The sequence below is a fragment of the Plasmodium vivax genome, chromosome 8 (genome assembly GCF_000002415.2).
Source record: "Plasmodium vivax chromosome 8, whole genome shotgun sequence".
Lineage (NCBI taxonomy): Eukaryota > Apicomplexa > Aconoidasida > Haemosporida > Plasmodiidae > Plasmodium > Plasmodium vivax.
In genome coordinates, this window is record NC_009913.1 from 809,470 (window position 1) to 822,832 (window position 13,363).

The window sequence follows — 13,363 nt, forward strand, 5'->3', positions numbered from 1 at the left end:
TGGCGGCACGCGCGTTTTGTTGACGAGTGGGGCGAGTTGACTGGTGGTGAGACACCGGGGATAGGTCCAGCTGTCTGGTGAGTCGCTGGAGATAGGTCTAGCTGAAGGTGAGTCACCGGGGATAGGTCCCGCTGTCTGGTGAGTCACCCGCGACCGATCCTACCCACTTCGCTGCCACTCCACTGCCACCCCGCTGCCACTCCGCTTCCTACCGCCACCCCCTCGCGCGAAAAATGAATCGCGAAAATGACGACTTGAGAAGATTCAAAGGCAGACCTCTGTTCGAAAACGTGCACCGAGTGAAGCAGACGAGTCTGCTCTCGCACAAGGCCCTAGACATTGACATGAAGGGGTTCCTAAATTTGGCGGTGATTTTAATTTGCACCGTGAATTTCAGGCTGATCCTGGAGCGCATAAAGAAACAGGGGTTCGTTGTGAATTTGCCTCACAGTAGTGAGGTGGTGAAGAATTTGCCTCTTCTAATTTGTTTTTTGTGTCTAAGTGTAAGTCTGTTTTTCAGTTGGTTCATAGAAAGGCACGTGACGTGTTGGTTGTTGTGCCAGCCGTGTGGTAGTGATGAGGGTGTCGGGGGTAGGAAGGGGCCTTCTGGGCGCTTCCTACGTGAAGGGAAAGGCAGCAAGATGAAGGAGTTAACTAATTGTGAATTTATGGACCAGATGGGTTGCTCCCGAGCGAGTGACGAGGCGACAAACGATGGGAGTGTGCAGAGCGGCGGGAAGAGCCCCTCGGGGGTGAGGCGCAGAGGTGGAAGGAGGGGGCAACGGGGGGGTGTGCAGGAGGAAGAAGGGGAAGAAGTGGAAGAAGCGGAGGAGGCGGACGAAGCGGTGGCCGCGTCGCGAGGATACCCCTTTGGCTCCCTCGCCAACAACCCTCACAGTCGAAGCGAAAAGCCGAGGGGGTGGAAGAACTTCCATCTGTCAATTTTTCTACTGAGGTGCATAAACAGCGTGTTCATCCTGCTGCTGCCCTACCTAACGGTGACCCACTACGACGCAGAGCCAATTTTATCGTCGATCCTGCTTACGATTTCTATAGTCTGGTTTTTTAAAAATTATTCGTTTCATCAAGTTTGTTACGACACTAGAAAATTGCACATTGAACAGGTGAATCTCGAGAGGATAAAGGACCCCTCATTTGAAATAAGCTACGTAAAGAATTACCCCCACTGTTTAAAACTGAAGGATTATTTCACTTACATTCTGATGCCGACGCTGTGTTTTCAGTACACCTACCCAAGGACGGACAGAACCAGGTGGTCCCACGTGGCCAAATACTCCATAGAGGCAATACTACTAACCGTAATGGTAAAAATTATCCTAGAGCAGTATATTTTTATTACGATAGAAAATACATTCACCATGAAAGAATTCCGGTCGGCTGTGCTGACTGTTAAGGTCACTCACATAATCGAGCGGATGCTAAAAATTTCCATTGGGACTTTATACATTTGGCTGATTGGGTTTTTAATTGTATTTCATCATTGGTGCAATATTTTGGCTGAAATTACTCGATTTGATGATAGGCTGTTTTACAAAGACTGGTGGAATGCCAGCTCCTTTGCAGATTACTGGAGGAAGTGGAACCTGCCCATTCATTATTTCATCCACAGGCATATTAACAAGCCGTTGATTTACTACGGGTTTAACAGAAATTTCTCTATGGTGATTGTTTTTTTCATTTCTGCTTTGCTGCACGAGTACCTGATTAGCATTCCTTTGAAATTGGGTTTTTCGGGATATATTTTTTTTTTTTTCATTGGGCAGATTCCCCTCATCCAGTTGACGAACAACGACTATTTTAAAAAGCACAAGACCACTGGGAACTCCATTTTCTGGATTGTCTTTTGCATCACTGGCCAGCCCCTCATTTTGTTCATTTATTACTACTCCTGGGGGAGTCGCAAGGGCATTCTCCACCGGTGAGGGGGGGGGCGCTATGCCAGTGCCATTCGCGGTTTGCCAATGCGGTTTGCCAATGCGGTTTGCCAATGCGGTTTGCCAATGCGGTTTGCCAGTGCGGTTTGCCAGTGCGGTTTGCCAGTGCGGTTTGCCAGTGCGGTTTGCGGTGTGCACCAACATGGGGATGCATTTACATGCCTATGCGGGCGCGTCCCCGCGGCGACTGCGCGAAGCCACGGCCAGTCATCGTTTGCCCCTCATTTGTGCCTGCCGCTTCACCTGTTTAGTCGCCCACATGCACGTGCGCATACGCAGGAGTGATAACGTGCGAACTGCGCTCGCCTAGCACACCCCCTTGTTAACAATTCATCCCCCCAAACTGACCTTATGGAAAAGACCCCCCCGTGCAGGCGAGTAGCCAGTTGGCTCGTCCCACCGCACATGCGTACACCTACGTGTGTATAGTGCATATTGCATAATGCATATTGTATATTGTTTTTTTTTTTGTTTTTTTTTTTTTTCCTTGTTCGTCCCGTTTTCCCCCCCAAAAAAAAAACGCAAAAGTGACAATTGTGCGCAGAAAAAATAGATATGTGCAACGCAATTAAATACCTTGTTGGAACAGACCAACGTGTGACTACAAGGACACCAATAGGAAAAAAAAAAAAAAAAAAAAAAAATACTCCACGTAGTGTCCTCCCCTCCATTTCGCTAAAGCGTTCCCCATTGGGCCATTTTCCTACTCACCCGTTTCGTCTTCCATTTAGCACTTTCGCATTTGGTCTGTAGGATAGCTTCTACCAATCCGGGGGGACCCCCCACAAATGGGGCTTAACAGTACGACCATCGCGAAATTAAAAAAAGGCATGCTTGAGAGAAGGGAAGACAACTTAAGGTGAAGTCTATCTGTTTGGGCCATTTTTTACGCCACTATTTTTGCACTCTCTCTGAAAGCACACATGTTGTGCGTTCCCCAGCCCCCCTTTTGAGGAAAACGAATGAGCATATGTCTTGCCAGCCATGGAGGGAGGTAAAAACGAATGGGAAGAGAGGAAGTCAAATGGGGACTCCTCTGTTACCACATGGGAACGCTTTGAGAAGTCTAACCAACCCGTTTATGCGCGGGTATGTAAGAAGGCTGCACATTGCAATGGCAGCTTTCCTTTGGTTACCCGTGCGGAAGACGTGTGGTTGCTGCCTGCCCGTGGATGATCATTTGAGTGATTACCCATGCTGCTACCTTTCCACCCACCCCCTAGTTGACGAGCTGGATGCCATCAAAGACTACCTCGGCGAACTTAACCGCTCAGCGCAAGGCCTACAAAATGCAAATTACCACCGCAGTGTGTTGAGGGGTACATCACGGAAGGGCTCACATGGGAAGGACCCAAGTGGGAGGAACCCCTTCCTCCGGTGCACTCAAATGAGGAGAGACGTGGACCAGCAATTCAGGTGCATCGACTTTGATAGCCACTCGAAGGACTCGGAGAGTGCGAGTACGTCGGATGACCCCTCTGGGGGGGAGAGGCGAAGTGGGGGAGGCAGCCCAACAGGAAGAGCACCCCTAATAGGGCAACCAAGAAAAAATAAAACAACCTCACAAATGAAGGAAGGGGGGGGAAAAAAAAAAGACATCCGCTTCTCACTTGAGAAGAGAAGCGGTGCAGAGGAAAGGAGCCGACGCGGGGAGACACAGACGCGGCTCATTCCGTGTGGAGCGACGAGGAAGCAGGATGAAGGTAAATCGGAGCAAGCGGAGAAAGCGAAGCAAACGAAGCAAACGAGCCAACCTGAGCTAGCGAACCAACCTGCCAACTTCTCAAACGAGCGGGAAAGGGAACTGTTCCAGTACCTTGTTGCAAAGGCAAATGACGAAATCGAAAATATCAGCCGCAGCTTGGAGCAGAAGTACGGAGAAGAGCTGGTGAGCAAAGTGGGAAAGATAAAAGCATCGTATGAAAGTAAAATAAAAAAACTGTTGACGGTGAGGAGGTGTCTTTGTGATGAGAAGGAACAAATGGTGAAGGAGGACAAGTACAGCAAAGGGGTCATAAAAAAATTGGAAAAAAAAAATCTTCTGTTGCTACACCAGATGGAGGAGTTAAAAAAAGAACTTCATCTTGTTGGTGACGAAAAATTGCAGAGAGAGGTGCCAAAATGGAGTGGGCAGGGGGTGCTCATGGGGTCATGGAGGGAGGGGCTTCACCCAGATGGGCTTTATCGAGATGGCCACCAAATTAGGGACTACGAAAAAAGGATAAGAAGGCTGAATGAGCAGCTGAACCGGACGCACGGCGACTGTTTAGCTTTTAAAGCCAAGTGGGTAAGTTCAGGCGGTGGCACGCCATTCTTCTTCTCCCCACGTGGGGATATCCCAAGTGGCGAATTTGCCCATCACATGTGGCGAATTGTGTCTATCGTGTGCGTCCAATTTGCGGCTTTTTTTTTCCACTCAGGAAGGAAACGAACGGCAGTTGCACCAGCGGGAGGAAGAAGTGGTACGCACCCCCGTCTGCCAAACGCAGCGAGAGAACTTCTAAAGTTGCGCTTACAGAAAGTATAGGCGCACGGTTAAATATGCCGAGCTGTCCCATGCGCTCCTAATCCACACACACATTTCCCCAATCCGATTGACTAGAGTGATCTGCAGCGGGAAGTGCACAGGTGCCTTACCTCCAAAAAGGAAGTGGAGGAAAAATGGGCCCATCTGAAGGGGGAAATTTTTAAGGTAAAACAGGAAAGTGCTCTTGTAAGCGGTGCGCCGTGCAGAGAGACAAACTGGAAAGTGCCCCTTACATATGGATGCCCTTTCTGGGGGACTCCTCGACGTATTACGAGGCATGGTCACTCTGTTTATGTGCCTTCTCCGCGACTTATATGTCCTCCCTCTCTTACTATCTCTCTCCCTCCCTCTCTTTATCTCCCCCCCCCGCTGCCCACACCCAGATGGAGGCGGAGAATGACCGCCTGCGGGCCGAGCTGAAGAAAGCCAAGTTGAGCGCCCAGCAGTTGGAGGAAGACCACGCAGACGCGTAAGGGGCTGCATCGTCGGCAGGGCGACGAAGTCGTTCCCCCGTGGGGGCGCAAAAAGAAAGTTATGCGTGTGTTTTATTATATTTTTTTTTTTTTTTTTATCTTATATTACTCATTTATTATTTTTTGCCGTAGCTGCCAGCGCAAGGATCACCTCCTCGCGTGCTACAAAGCGGAGGAAAAGAAGCTGAAAGAAGATGTGCAGAGCTGCAAGATGGTACAAATGGGTCTGGCGGCCGTCTACCGAAGCGATCGCCCTGCGACCGCCACGCATGTGGGCACATTTCCAGAGATTCATTTTTTTTCTTTTTTTTTCTTCTTCTTTTCTGCAACATTAGAAGTGCGCACTGCTGGAAAATAAAAACCAGGAGCAGCTTTTCGAAAAGAAGTGCAAGATGCTGCAGTGAGGAAAAAAAAAAAAAAAAAAAAAAAAAAGGGAAAATAATACAACATAATATAAAAGAAGAGAATAGAAGAGATGATTCCAAAATGGTGGACACTTCTTACACACGAGTGTGCCTTGCGTCCACAACGGTGCCTTTTTTTTTTTGGCCGACTAAACGCCACAACGTTGAGATTGCCACTCCGTTACTCCGTTGTGCTCCCTCCCCCCGCAGAAACGCGCTGAAGGATGCAGAGAATGAGAAGAGCATTTACGAGAGGATCTGCGAAAGGAACGAGTAATCTGGCTTTTCCCCAAAAAAAAAAAAAATAAATAATAAAAAATAAAACACTCTTGTGTACCCCCGTGGGGCAGTAAGCCCACACATTTGGCAGCTCACCTCATGCTTCCCCCTTTTTCGTCCCTCCACCAATCGAAGAAACTTACAGAGAGACATGCGCATCGAAATAAAGAGCCTAAAGAACGAGCTGTACGAGAGCAGAAATAAAATTTACAAAATTAGTAAAGCGGGAGTTAACATCCCGCAGGGGGGGATATTCTACGGAGACGCGAATGGGATGGCGACAAGAGGTAAACTACACAGTTAGGCGGTATTGCACCGCATTTAGGGGGGGGGAAAAATGAGGAGTAGGAGGAGAAGACCCATTTGCACCCTGCTTGTAATTCCTTTTTTTCCTTTAGGGGTGGACCCTTCCGATGGTGAAGCAGTTAACCGCGAAAGGGAATCACCACGTGTAAGTACCATTTTGCCTTTATGTAACAACCCCTTCTTTTTTGCGCCACTACTATAAACCCGTACTGGGATGCATAGGCACATAAGTTGCACGGCACTGAGGAGAGTTCAACTCCCACCGCTTGCATCCAGCGAAATTATTACTTCCCCCCTTTGGACGCAGATGAGGGAAGACCCACTCGGAAAAGACGCACAGCTGTAGGGATGAAAGAGGGGCCAACCGGGCTAGACACCCCGCGCAAAGCAATTCGACATCGACGGGTTGTACCTCCATGAGAGGGACTCTCCCCCCAGGCCCAAGTCCAAATGGAAAACTTCGCTTCCACCGCGTTGCTGAGGGTGAGTTATTTACCATTTGTTTGGCACTACTAATGGGTCACATCCCTTTTTGGGACTTTCTCTTTCTAACTTGCAGCCCAGGGGAGCAGGACACGACGCAAAAGATAAAATCCATAGAGAAGCAACTTACAGTAGGGAGAGCCTTTTTTTTTAAATCGAAACAGCCACGGGCTTATCATTTGGAGGGTGTACACTCCATTGGGTAGCTATGCCTCTGCCATTTCCCCCCACATCAACAGCATTACCGCCCCTCTTTTCACAGCTGCTCAAACTTGAACGTAACAACAAAGAAGGGGAGTTAAAAAGGTGTCCAACGCAGGGTATGTACCTTAACCCATTTGAGGCATTATCTATTAGGTGATGGGGCGACTTCATCACAGGAGGACTTGTCTGCGCCAGAGATGCTTTTTTTTTTTTTTTTTTTTGGTACTTCTCCTCTGCAGGGGGAAGAACAGAAGAAGTGCGAAGAAGGGAAAGCCTCACGAAGAGGCTCCAGTGCATCGACGAGAAAATAACCATGCTGGATGGGACTTTAAAAATGATTCAAATGAGCACCAGCGATCATATTACATGATGAGAGGGGTCACTTAGCAGAGTAATATGCAAAATGTCCCTGTGTGGGTGGGAGGGGCTACCCGTTAGAAGCCTCCTTCGAAAAAACCATTTTGTGTACATAAGGGAGGGCAATTTTTTTTGCCATCACTTCGCCACAAGGTTCACGAAAAAAGTTCTTCACATTTGACTTGTTAATTTTTTTTTATTTTTTCTCTTTTGTCGCCGTGTTTTTTAGCACTTCTATTGCGTGGGGTGTTTGTCGGTCGGCGAGGGTGGCCCCCCCCACAGGGAGTATCATGCCCGTACGTTTTTTATAAATATACCCCTCGCGTTTGCACAGAAGGGAAGAATCCTTTCATGGCTGCAATTTTTTCTCCACTTCTGTGGGGTGGCCCAAATGTGTTTTCCCCTTTGGCTCTACATGTCGACTCTTCTTTTTTTTTTTCGTGATTGGGTGGTACTCAATTGTTCGCGGCGGGGAGGCTCAAATGGGAAACTCATTGGGATGTCCCACTCTCCCCGCTCGAGCGAATACATACCCCTACGTAGTCTCACTTTTTTTTTTTTTTTTTTTTTTAAAAGCCCGTGAGGGGAGGAAAACCCAGCGCGGCTGCCCGTTAGGTAGTTACGGCGTGTTCCTATTTTTCGTTTGAGTTTACGCGGTTGGTAATTTCTTCCGACGCATAGGAGAGTTGCGTACCTCCCAGCAGAGGTGTTCACCCCGTGAGAATGTACCCTCCTCTCCTCCAAAGGAAAGCACACCTTTCGAAGGGAGTTGCCACGACAGCGAGTTTGGTTGAATGACAACACATTGGGTGCATCCCTGCGTGGGGAGACAGCATGTGAAGCGAGGCTCCAACTGAAGGGGCACTCGCGGGGCCGAGCGTGTGTAGGTTCGCAGCACGGAGGGGGAACTCACGCAGGTTGGCCTCACCCAGGTTGGCTTCACGCAGGTTGGCCTCACCGAGGTTGGCTTCCCGCAGGATTGCTTTTTTTTTGTAGTGCCACACAGTTGCATTGGTGGGGGGGCACAGGAGAGGTGTTCGCCGCTAACCCGCCGGTGGCCCGCCGCTAACCCCCGCGCCATGGTGAGGGAGGCGCACGAGCTGCTGGACGGCAGCAGACCGATCCCCATCGACCAAATCACGTACGAGCTGTCCCAGAACATCATCCTGGCCTTCGACAGCAACGAGTTGGCCTCAAGAAAAGACACACAGATCGAAGTGGAGACAAGAATAGGCCTCGTAATTGACAAGAATAAAAACAGAATCAAATTGCCAAGCAATACGGATGCCATTGTTGAAAGTAATTACTCCGATTTTACCTCAGGGGTGGATAGGCACTCCTTTGAATATCTCCTGAATTATTTGCATTCCTTGGAGGGGAGGGAGAGGAACAAATGGGGCGTCAGCACGAAGGTGCTGAAGGGGGATAGGGGCATAAAGGGAAATGCCCCTCACGATGGAGATGTGCCAAGTGAGAAGAGGGATTCCCCCCCAGGAGATGAAGAAGAGCCAGTTAGCGACAGGGACAGCTACATTTACGAATTTTTTTCTACAAAGAAGGTGCGAAGCGTAGACAAGTACTACGTTCTGCAAAGGGACAACTCTCGAGTTCGCGTGACAACGTATTTGAATGGCGATTCGGGAGGGGAGAGCGAGAGCATGGCGAAGTCGCTGTGCAAAAGGAATTTAAACACGTGGAATATTTACATGGGGAATAATAAGGACTACTTTGACGAGGAGGACGAAGAGGACGATGAGGAGGACGAGGAGGACACCAAGGGGAAGAAGAAAAGGAGGACTGACCCGGGGGGGAGCGCAAGTGCAAGCGGAAGTGCGAGCGCAAACGGAAGCGCCGGTGCCCGATCGGGGGACGACTCCGTGGACTATCGAATAGCCATAAACCTGGAGCAAACCAAACGGATAAGCAAACTGTTTCTTTCCAAAATCGCGCCTGTACACGAAAGGGTAAAAGAGAGGACATCCTTCATAAACAAAATTCTGGGCATCCAACTGGACTTAACCAAAATAAAGACAAAGGAAGATGGCGAGCTGTACGAAATTGAAATTGAAATTCTCTCCAAAAGTATTTTAAAAGCTATGTCAAATTTGCGAAATAAAAATGATTCAAATTATTTGCTTTTTATTTGTTCCAATTTGGTAAATAACGCCCGCGGGATTTGTAGGGAGTTGTGCCATTTTAGGAAGAGGCAAACTTTGGTGAAGGAACCCGGTTTGGATGCCGGGGGGGAAAAGGACATACAAAACATGTATGTACACTCATCGAGGGAGAGAAAAAATTTTGAAAAATATGTACATTCGGTGGCCCCTATCGTTGGAGACTACATGTATAGGGTGGTTGCCAGGAATGAAGAGAGGATCCACGCCGTGCTGCGCGAAAAGGGCCTCTCCAATAAGCGCAAAATAGAGGCTCTGCAAAAACTTATCGAAATTCGGCGCCACAATAAGAAGTCCGTCAAGAAGATCAGCGAGACGTACGCGGAGAATCGCTGGAGGGTTGTGCGCACGGAGGGGGCGCAGGGCCAGGTCGTCCTGGTCAGCGAGGGGAGCGATGGGAGTGATGGGGGTGATGGGAGTGACGGAGCGGGCGAACTGCGCTGCGAGGAAAACGTGGAGCCCACAGGATTCAACTTCGACAACAGCAGCGCGAGTGGCAGCGAGGGGGAGGGAGAGAAAGGCCAAAAGGACAGCTCACAGCCGGATGGCAGTAAGTACACGAATTTCTACAGCGACACGTGATGTGTGTCAGTCTGCATGGGGGGGAAAACCGCTCCCCCGTTTGTGTATCTCGTTTGCGTTCGTCAGATCAGCATGCCCTTTGCAAGCATTTTCGCGTATGTGTGCATGCGGAATGGCGTTTTTTTTTTGGGATGGTCTCCCCCATTTGTATAAACCTTCTCAGTGTCTCTCTCGTTTGCTTTCTCATTTTTTTTAAAATTTCGCTCGTGCAAGCGGATCGCTCACACGTGAAAGCGCATGGCCCACGCCTTATTCGAACGCTTTCCCTTTTTTTCGTAAAAACTAAGAACGGTGTGGGGACCGCACACGGGGGAGTTAACCCGTTGGTGCGCTCTTACAAATGCGATTATCTTTTCGCGCTGCCCATTTGGGGGGGAAAAAAAAAAAAAAAAAATCACAAAAATGATACGCCGTAGGGGCGCAAAAAAAAAAAAAAAAAAGGCTCTTTTACAAATGCACAGAGGTTGGTCATGCTTCTATATTTCCACTGGGTATCCCTGCCAATGTACGTTGTTTTTACTTCCCCAGAGGGGATGCACTTGTGCAAAAAAAATACATATGGGCGTTTATTGTTTGCCCGTTTTTCTGCTTACCTATACGTACATAGCAATTCGCATATCGTATGCCCAGCAAGGGGGCGAAAATTGACGAGTGATGAAGTGCGTTGCTTTGTACCTACTGCGTGACCTACGTCGGGTGTAGCCCCCATCACGCGCGCTGCGTAAGCACAGCAACGGGTTCTTCGCGGTACGGGGGGGGTTCACCAAATGGCTTCTGCGCAGCTGCACGGGTTGGTTGCACAGGGGGAAAAAATAAAAGCCAGCGGCGCATACGCGCACGTCACATATGTATAAACCTACATATGTACATATGTATAATTGTATGTATGCACAGTGTACATCACATTCATGCGAGGCGCACATGGCCCCTTTCTCCTGCTACATGCCAAAAACGTTCGCTCGCGGGCACTCGCAAAAAAGGTATGCGCATTTGGCATGTAGAAGGAGAAAGGGACGCTTAACAAAAATGCACCTCCATTTTGCATAATTTTAAAACGCGCAAAAGTAGCAACGAAAAAGTGCCGCAAAAAAATAAAAAAAAAAAACTCAACGACGAAGAAAAGTAGTACATTTCGCAAGCATACATCGTACAGGTGAAAAAAACGTAACAGTAAAAAAAGCACATCAAAAAAAACACAGCAAAATAAACACCTACAAAATAAACACATACAAAATAAACACATACAAAACGAACACATAGCAAAAAATCGCTTGCAAAAAATTTCTTGCAAAAATCAAAACAAGCAAAAGAACCCCCTTTGCCATCACGGCGTAAAGTAAGCGGGCAAAACACGCGCAACTCGCTTTGCTCATTTTTATAAGCATATATATGCCGCTCCCCTATGGGTAGATATACGTACCAGCGATATGCCCACAAAATAATCGGCGAATGTTCCTACACGCTTTTCCTATATGTATAAAAACTTCCCCCCTTTTAAGGCACACAAAACCATCGACCTACCCTCCCCCCTTCACATTTAAAGTTCTCTTTAAGCCAAAATGAGTAGGAGCAAAGTTTTCTTTGATATTTCCATTGACAACAAAAGTGCAGGAAGGATTGTATTCGAGCTGTTCAGCGACATCACCCCTAGGACGTGTGAAAATTTTAGGTCCCTATGTGCAGGCGATAAAGTAGGTTCCAAGGGAAAGAACCTACACTACAAGAATTCCATTTTCCATCGAATTATTCCTCAGTTCATGTGCCAAGGAGGAGACATAACACACGGAAACGGATCAGGTGGAGAGTCCATATACGGAAGATCCTTCACTGATGAAAATTTCAAAATGAAGCATGACCAACCAGGTTTACTCTCCATGGCTAATGCAGGCCCGAACACAAATTCGTCTCAGTTTTTTATCACCTTGGTTCCATGCCCATGGTTAGATGGAAAGCATGTTGTTTTTGGAAAGGTCATCGAGGGAATGAACGTTGTTAGGTATATGGAAAAGGAAGGTGCCAATAGTGGGTATGTCAAAAGGCCAGTTGTCGTGACCAACTGTGGGGAGATGTAATGTGGAAGGAGGGCACTCATCCAGGGAGTGTACGCATGTGCTAAATGTGTACATATGCGATAGGTATTCCGAGGGGGAGTCCGTTTCCCTCGCGCGAGGAACACACACCTCCTCGAGGAGGCATGCCCACTCGGTTTATCGCAAACGTGAGGGCATTCCCCTTACGCATACGAAGCTATATTGCTAAAATGTTTATAAAAGTCGCAAATTTTTGAATATTTTATGAGCAATTTATGCGCTATGCGTACACCCCTCTTGCGTGTTTCCTCCTCAAAGCATGTGCACAGCTAGCTGCGAATGGGCATAGCATGTACACACATACATTCACACGTATATTCACACGTATATTCACGCATATCATATTCACGCATATCATATTCACGCATATTTTATATTAACACATATATGTCGTTTTATTTCCCGCCGCTTTGCACGCTTAAAAAGCAAGGCGCCTTATGAAGATTGTCGCGTAACGTTTTATTATTCATTGAAAAGGTTTTTTCCAACGGCACTTTTTTCCCCATAGCGCATTTTTCATTCATTACCCATTGCCCACGTAGAACATCCACCCACCCATGCATGCCTGCATGCAAACACGCTCAACACAGCCATATTTAATCGCATAAATTAGCATTAAAAGGAAAACGCACCATCCTGTAGAACTTCTTACACTGTTAAAAGGGGGTGAAAAATCATCACCCGTGGGTGATAAAAGGCATGACGCGCTGGGTATTCCACCCGTTGGTATTTACCCCGGACGGTCATAAAAACCGCTCCGCGGTAGCGCATGAATAGGGCAAATACGAACATATCGAAATTTATGCGTTAAACAATTTGTACATTTCGCATGTGAATGATTTTTATCCTTACATGTGCCTCTTTATTCCCTTATCCCCCCTTTTGTCAGCAAAGTGGAGACATTTTTCTGTGTGTGCATTTGTTTGTTCTGATTAAGCTGTCTGCAAAAATTGCGCAATTTATACATGACTGTGCAGGTAAAAAAAGAATCCCCCTCAATTCTGGAGCCTCCTGCTGAACATGAACAAATGCGCGCCTACAGAGTAGGTAGAGCGTGCATCCTGTATTTTACGAGCGGATGGACCTACCACCCATATGTACGTGAAAGAAGGGGGCATGGCGAAGTATATCTCTCTAAATATGTAGGCATACGTACACTTGAGAGTCCCACTCTACACAGTTTTTTCCCCCTCCGAAAATAAAAATATGAATTATGCTAATTTTTTTTTCGAATTGGTGATCCAAAAACCTGAACTGTTCATAATTTTTTCTCTCCAAATGGTTATTTTTCTGTGCTAGCTATTTTAAAAAAAAAAAAAAAACGTGTGTGCAAAAGAACGAAATGGTGAAAAATGTACTTCCATTTAGGAGTTAGTTCCATACTAAGCAGCCATTTGAGTCACCTGTATTGTACCCCTTATGAATACGCTACTTGAAATAAGCTTCATAAAAGAGCGATTTATTTTTTCCCTTCTTACATGATGGATGTCCCCCCAATTGGGGATACCCCCCGTTGGGCAAGCCGACAT

General features: G+C 47.4%; 4 protein-coding genes across 4 annotated transcripts, besides 8 other annotated features; all 4 read left to right on the forward strand.

Annotated features, from left to right (window-relative positions):
• Window positions 1-233: 233 nt before the first annotated feature.
• On the forward strand, window positions 234-1,943 carry PVX_095120 (diacylglycerol O-acyltransferase, putative; the record flags this gene model as incomplete). The annotated part of the gene is made up of 1 exon (XM_001614440.1): window positions 234-1,943. One exon carries the CDS (start codon window positions 234-236, stop codon window positions 1,941-1,943), a length of 1,710 nt encoding a protein of 569 aa, XP_001614490.1.
• Window positions 1,944-2,103: 160 nt separating this feature from the next.
• Window positions 2,104-2,219: a microsatellite.
• Window positions 2,218-2,251: a microsatellite.
• A 621-nt stretch (window positions 2,252-2,872) lies between these two features.
• Window positions 2,873-2,894: a microsatellite.
• A 45-nt stretch (window positions 2,895-2,939) lies between these two features.
• Window positions 2,940-7,001, forward strand: PVX_095125 (hypothetical protein, conserved; the record flags this gene model as incomplete). The annotated part of the gene is made up of 11 exons (XM_001614441.1): window positions 2,940-3,048; window positions 3,179-4,242; window positions 4,558-4,647; window positions 4,866-4,951; window positions 5,088-5,151; window positions 5,291-5,355; window positions 5,570-5,632; window positions 5,774-5,925; window positions 6,509-6,558; window positions 6,690-6,747; window positions 6,871-7,001. 11 exons carry the CDS (start codon window positions 2,940-2,942, stop codon window positions 6,999-7,001), a joined length of 1,932 nt encoding a protein of 643 aa, XP_001614491.1.
• Window positions 3,215-3,235: a microsatellite.
• Window positions 4,423-4,456: a microsatellite.
• Window positions 4,549-4,626: a microsatellite.
• A 1,066-nt stretch (window positions 7,002-8,067) lies between the features above and the next one.
• On the forward strand, window positions 8,068-9,744 carry PVX_095130 (mRNA capping enzyme, putative; the record flags this gene model as incomplete). Its single annotated transcript, XM_001614442.1, has 1 exon — window positions 8,068-9,744. The coding sequence occupies one exon, from the start codon at window positions 8,068-8,070 to the stop codon at window positions 9,742-9,744; it is 1,677 nt and encodes a 558-aa protein (XP_001614492.1).
• Window positions 8,935-8,966: a microsatellite.
• Window positions 9,745-9,796: 52 nt separating the features above from the next.
• Window positions 9,797-9,828: a microsatellite.
• A 1,099-nt stretch (window positions 9,829-10,927) lies between these two features.
• Window positions 10,928-12,461, forward strand: PVX_095135 (cyclophilin, putative). Its single transcript, XM_001614443.1, has 2 exons — window positions 10,928-11,150; window positions 11,288-12,461. The coding sequence occupies exon 2, from the start codon at window positions 11,304-11,306 to the stop codon at window positions 11,814-11,816; it is 513 nt and encodes a 170-aa protein (XP_001614493.1). The 5' UTR covers window positions 10,928-11,150; window positions 11,288-11,303; the 3' UTR covers window positions 11,817-12,461.
• Window positions 12,462-13,363: the final 902 nt, after the last annotated feature.

Bases quoted from the DNA above. Each gene is read 5' to 3' on its own strand.
- PVX_095135 (XM_001614443.1), top strand. From the start codon at position 11,304: ATGAGTAGGAGCAAAGTTTTCTTTGATATTTCCATTGACAACAAAAGT.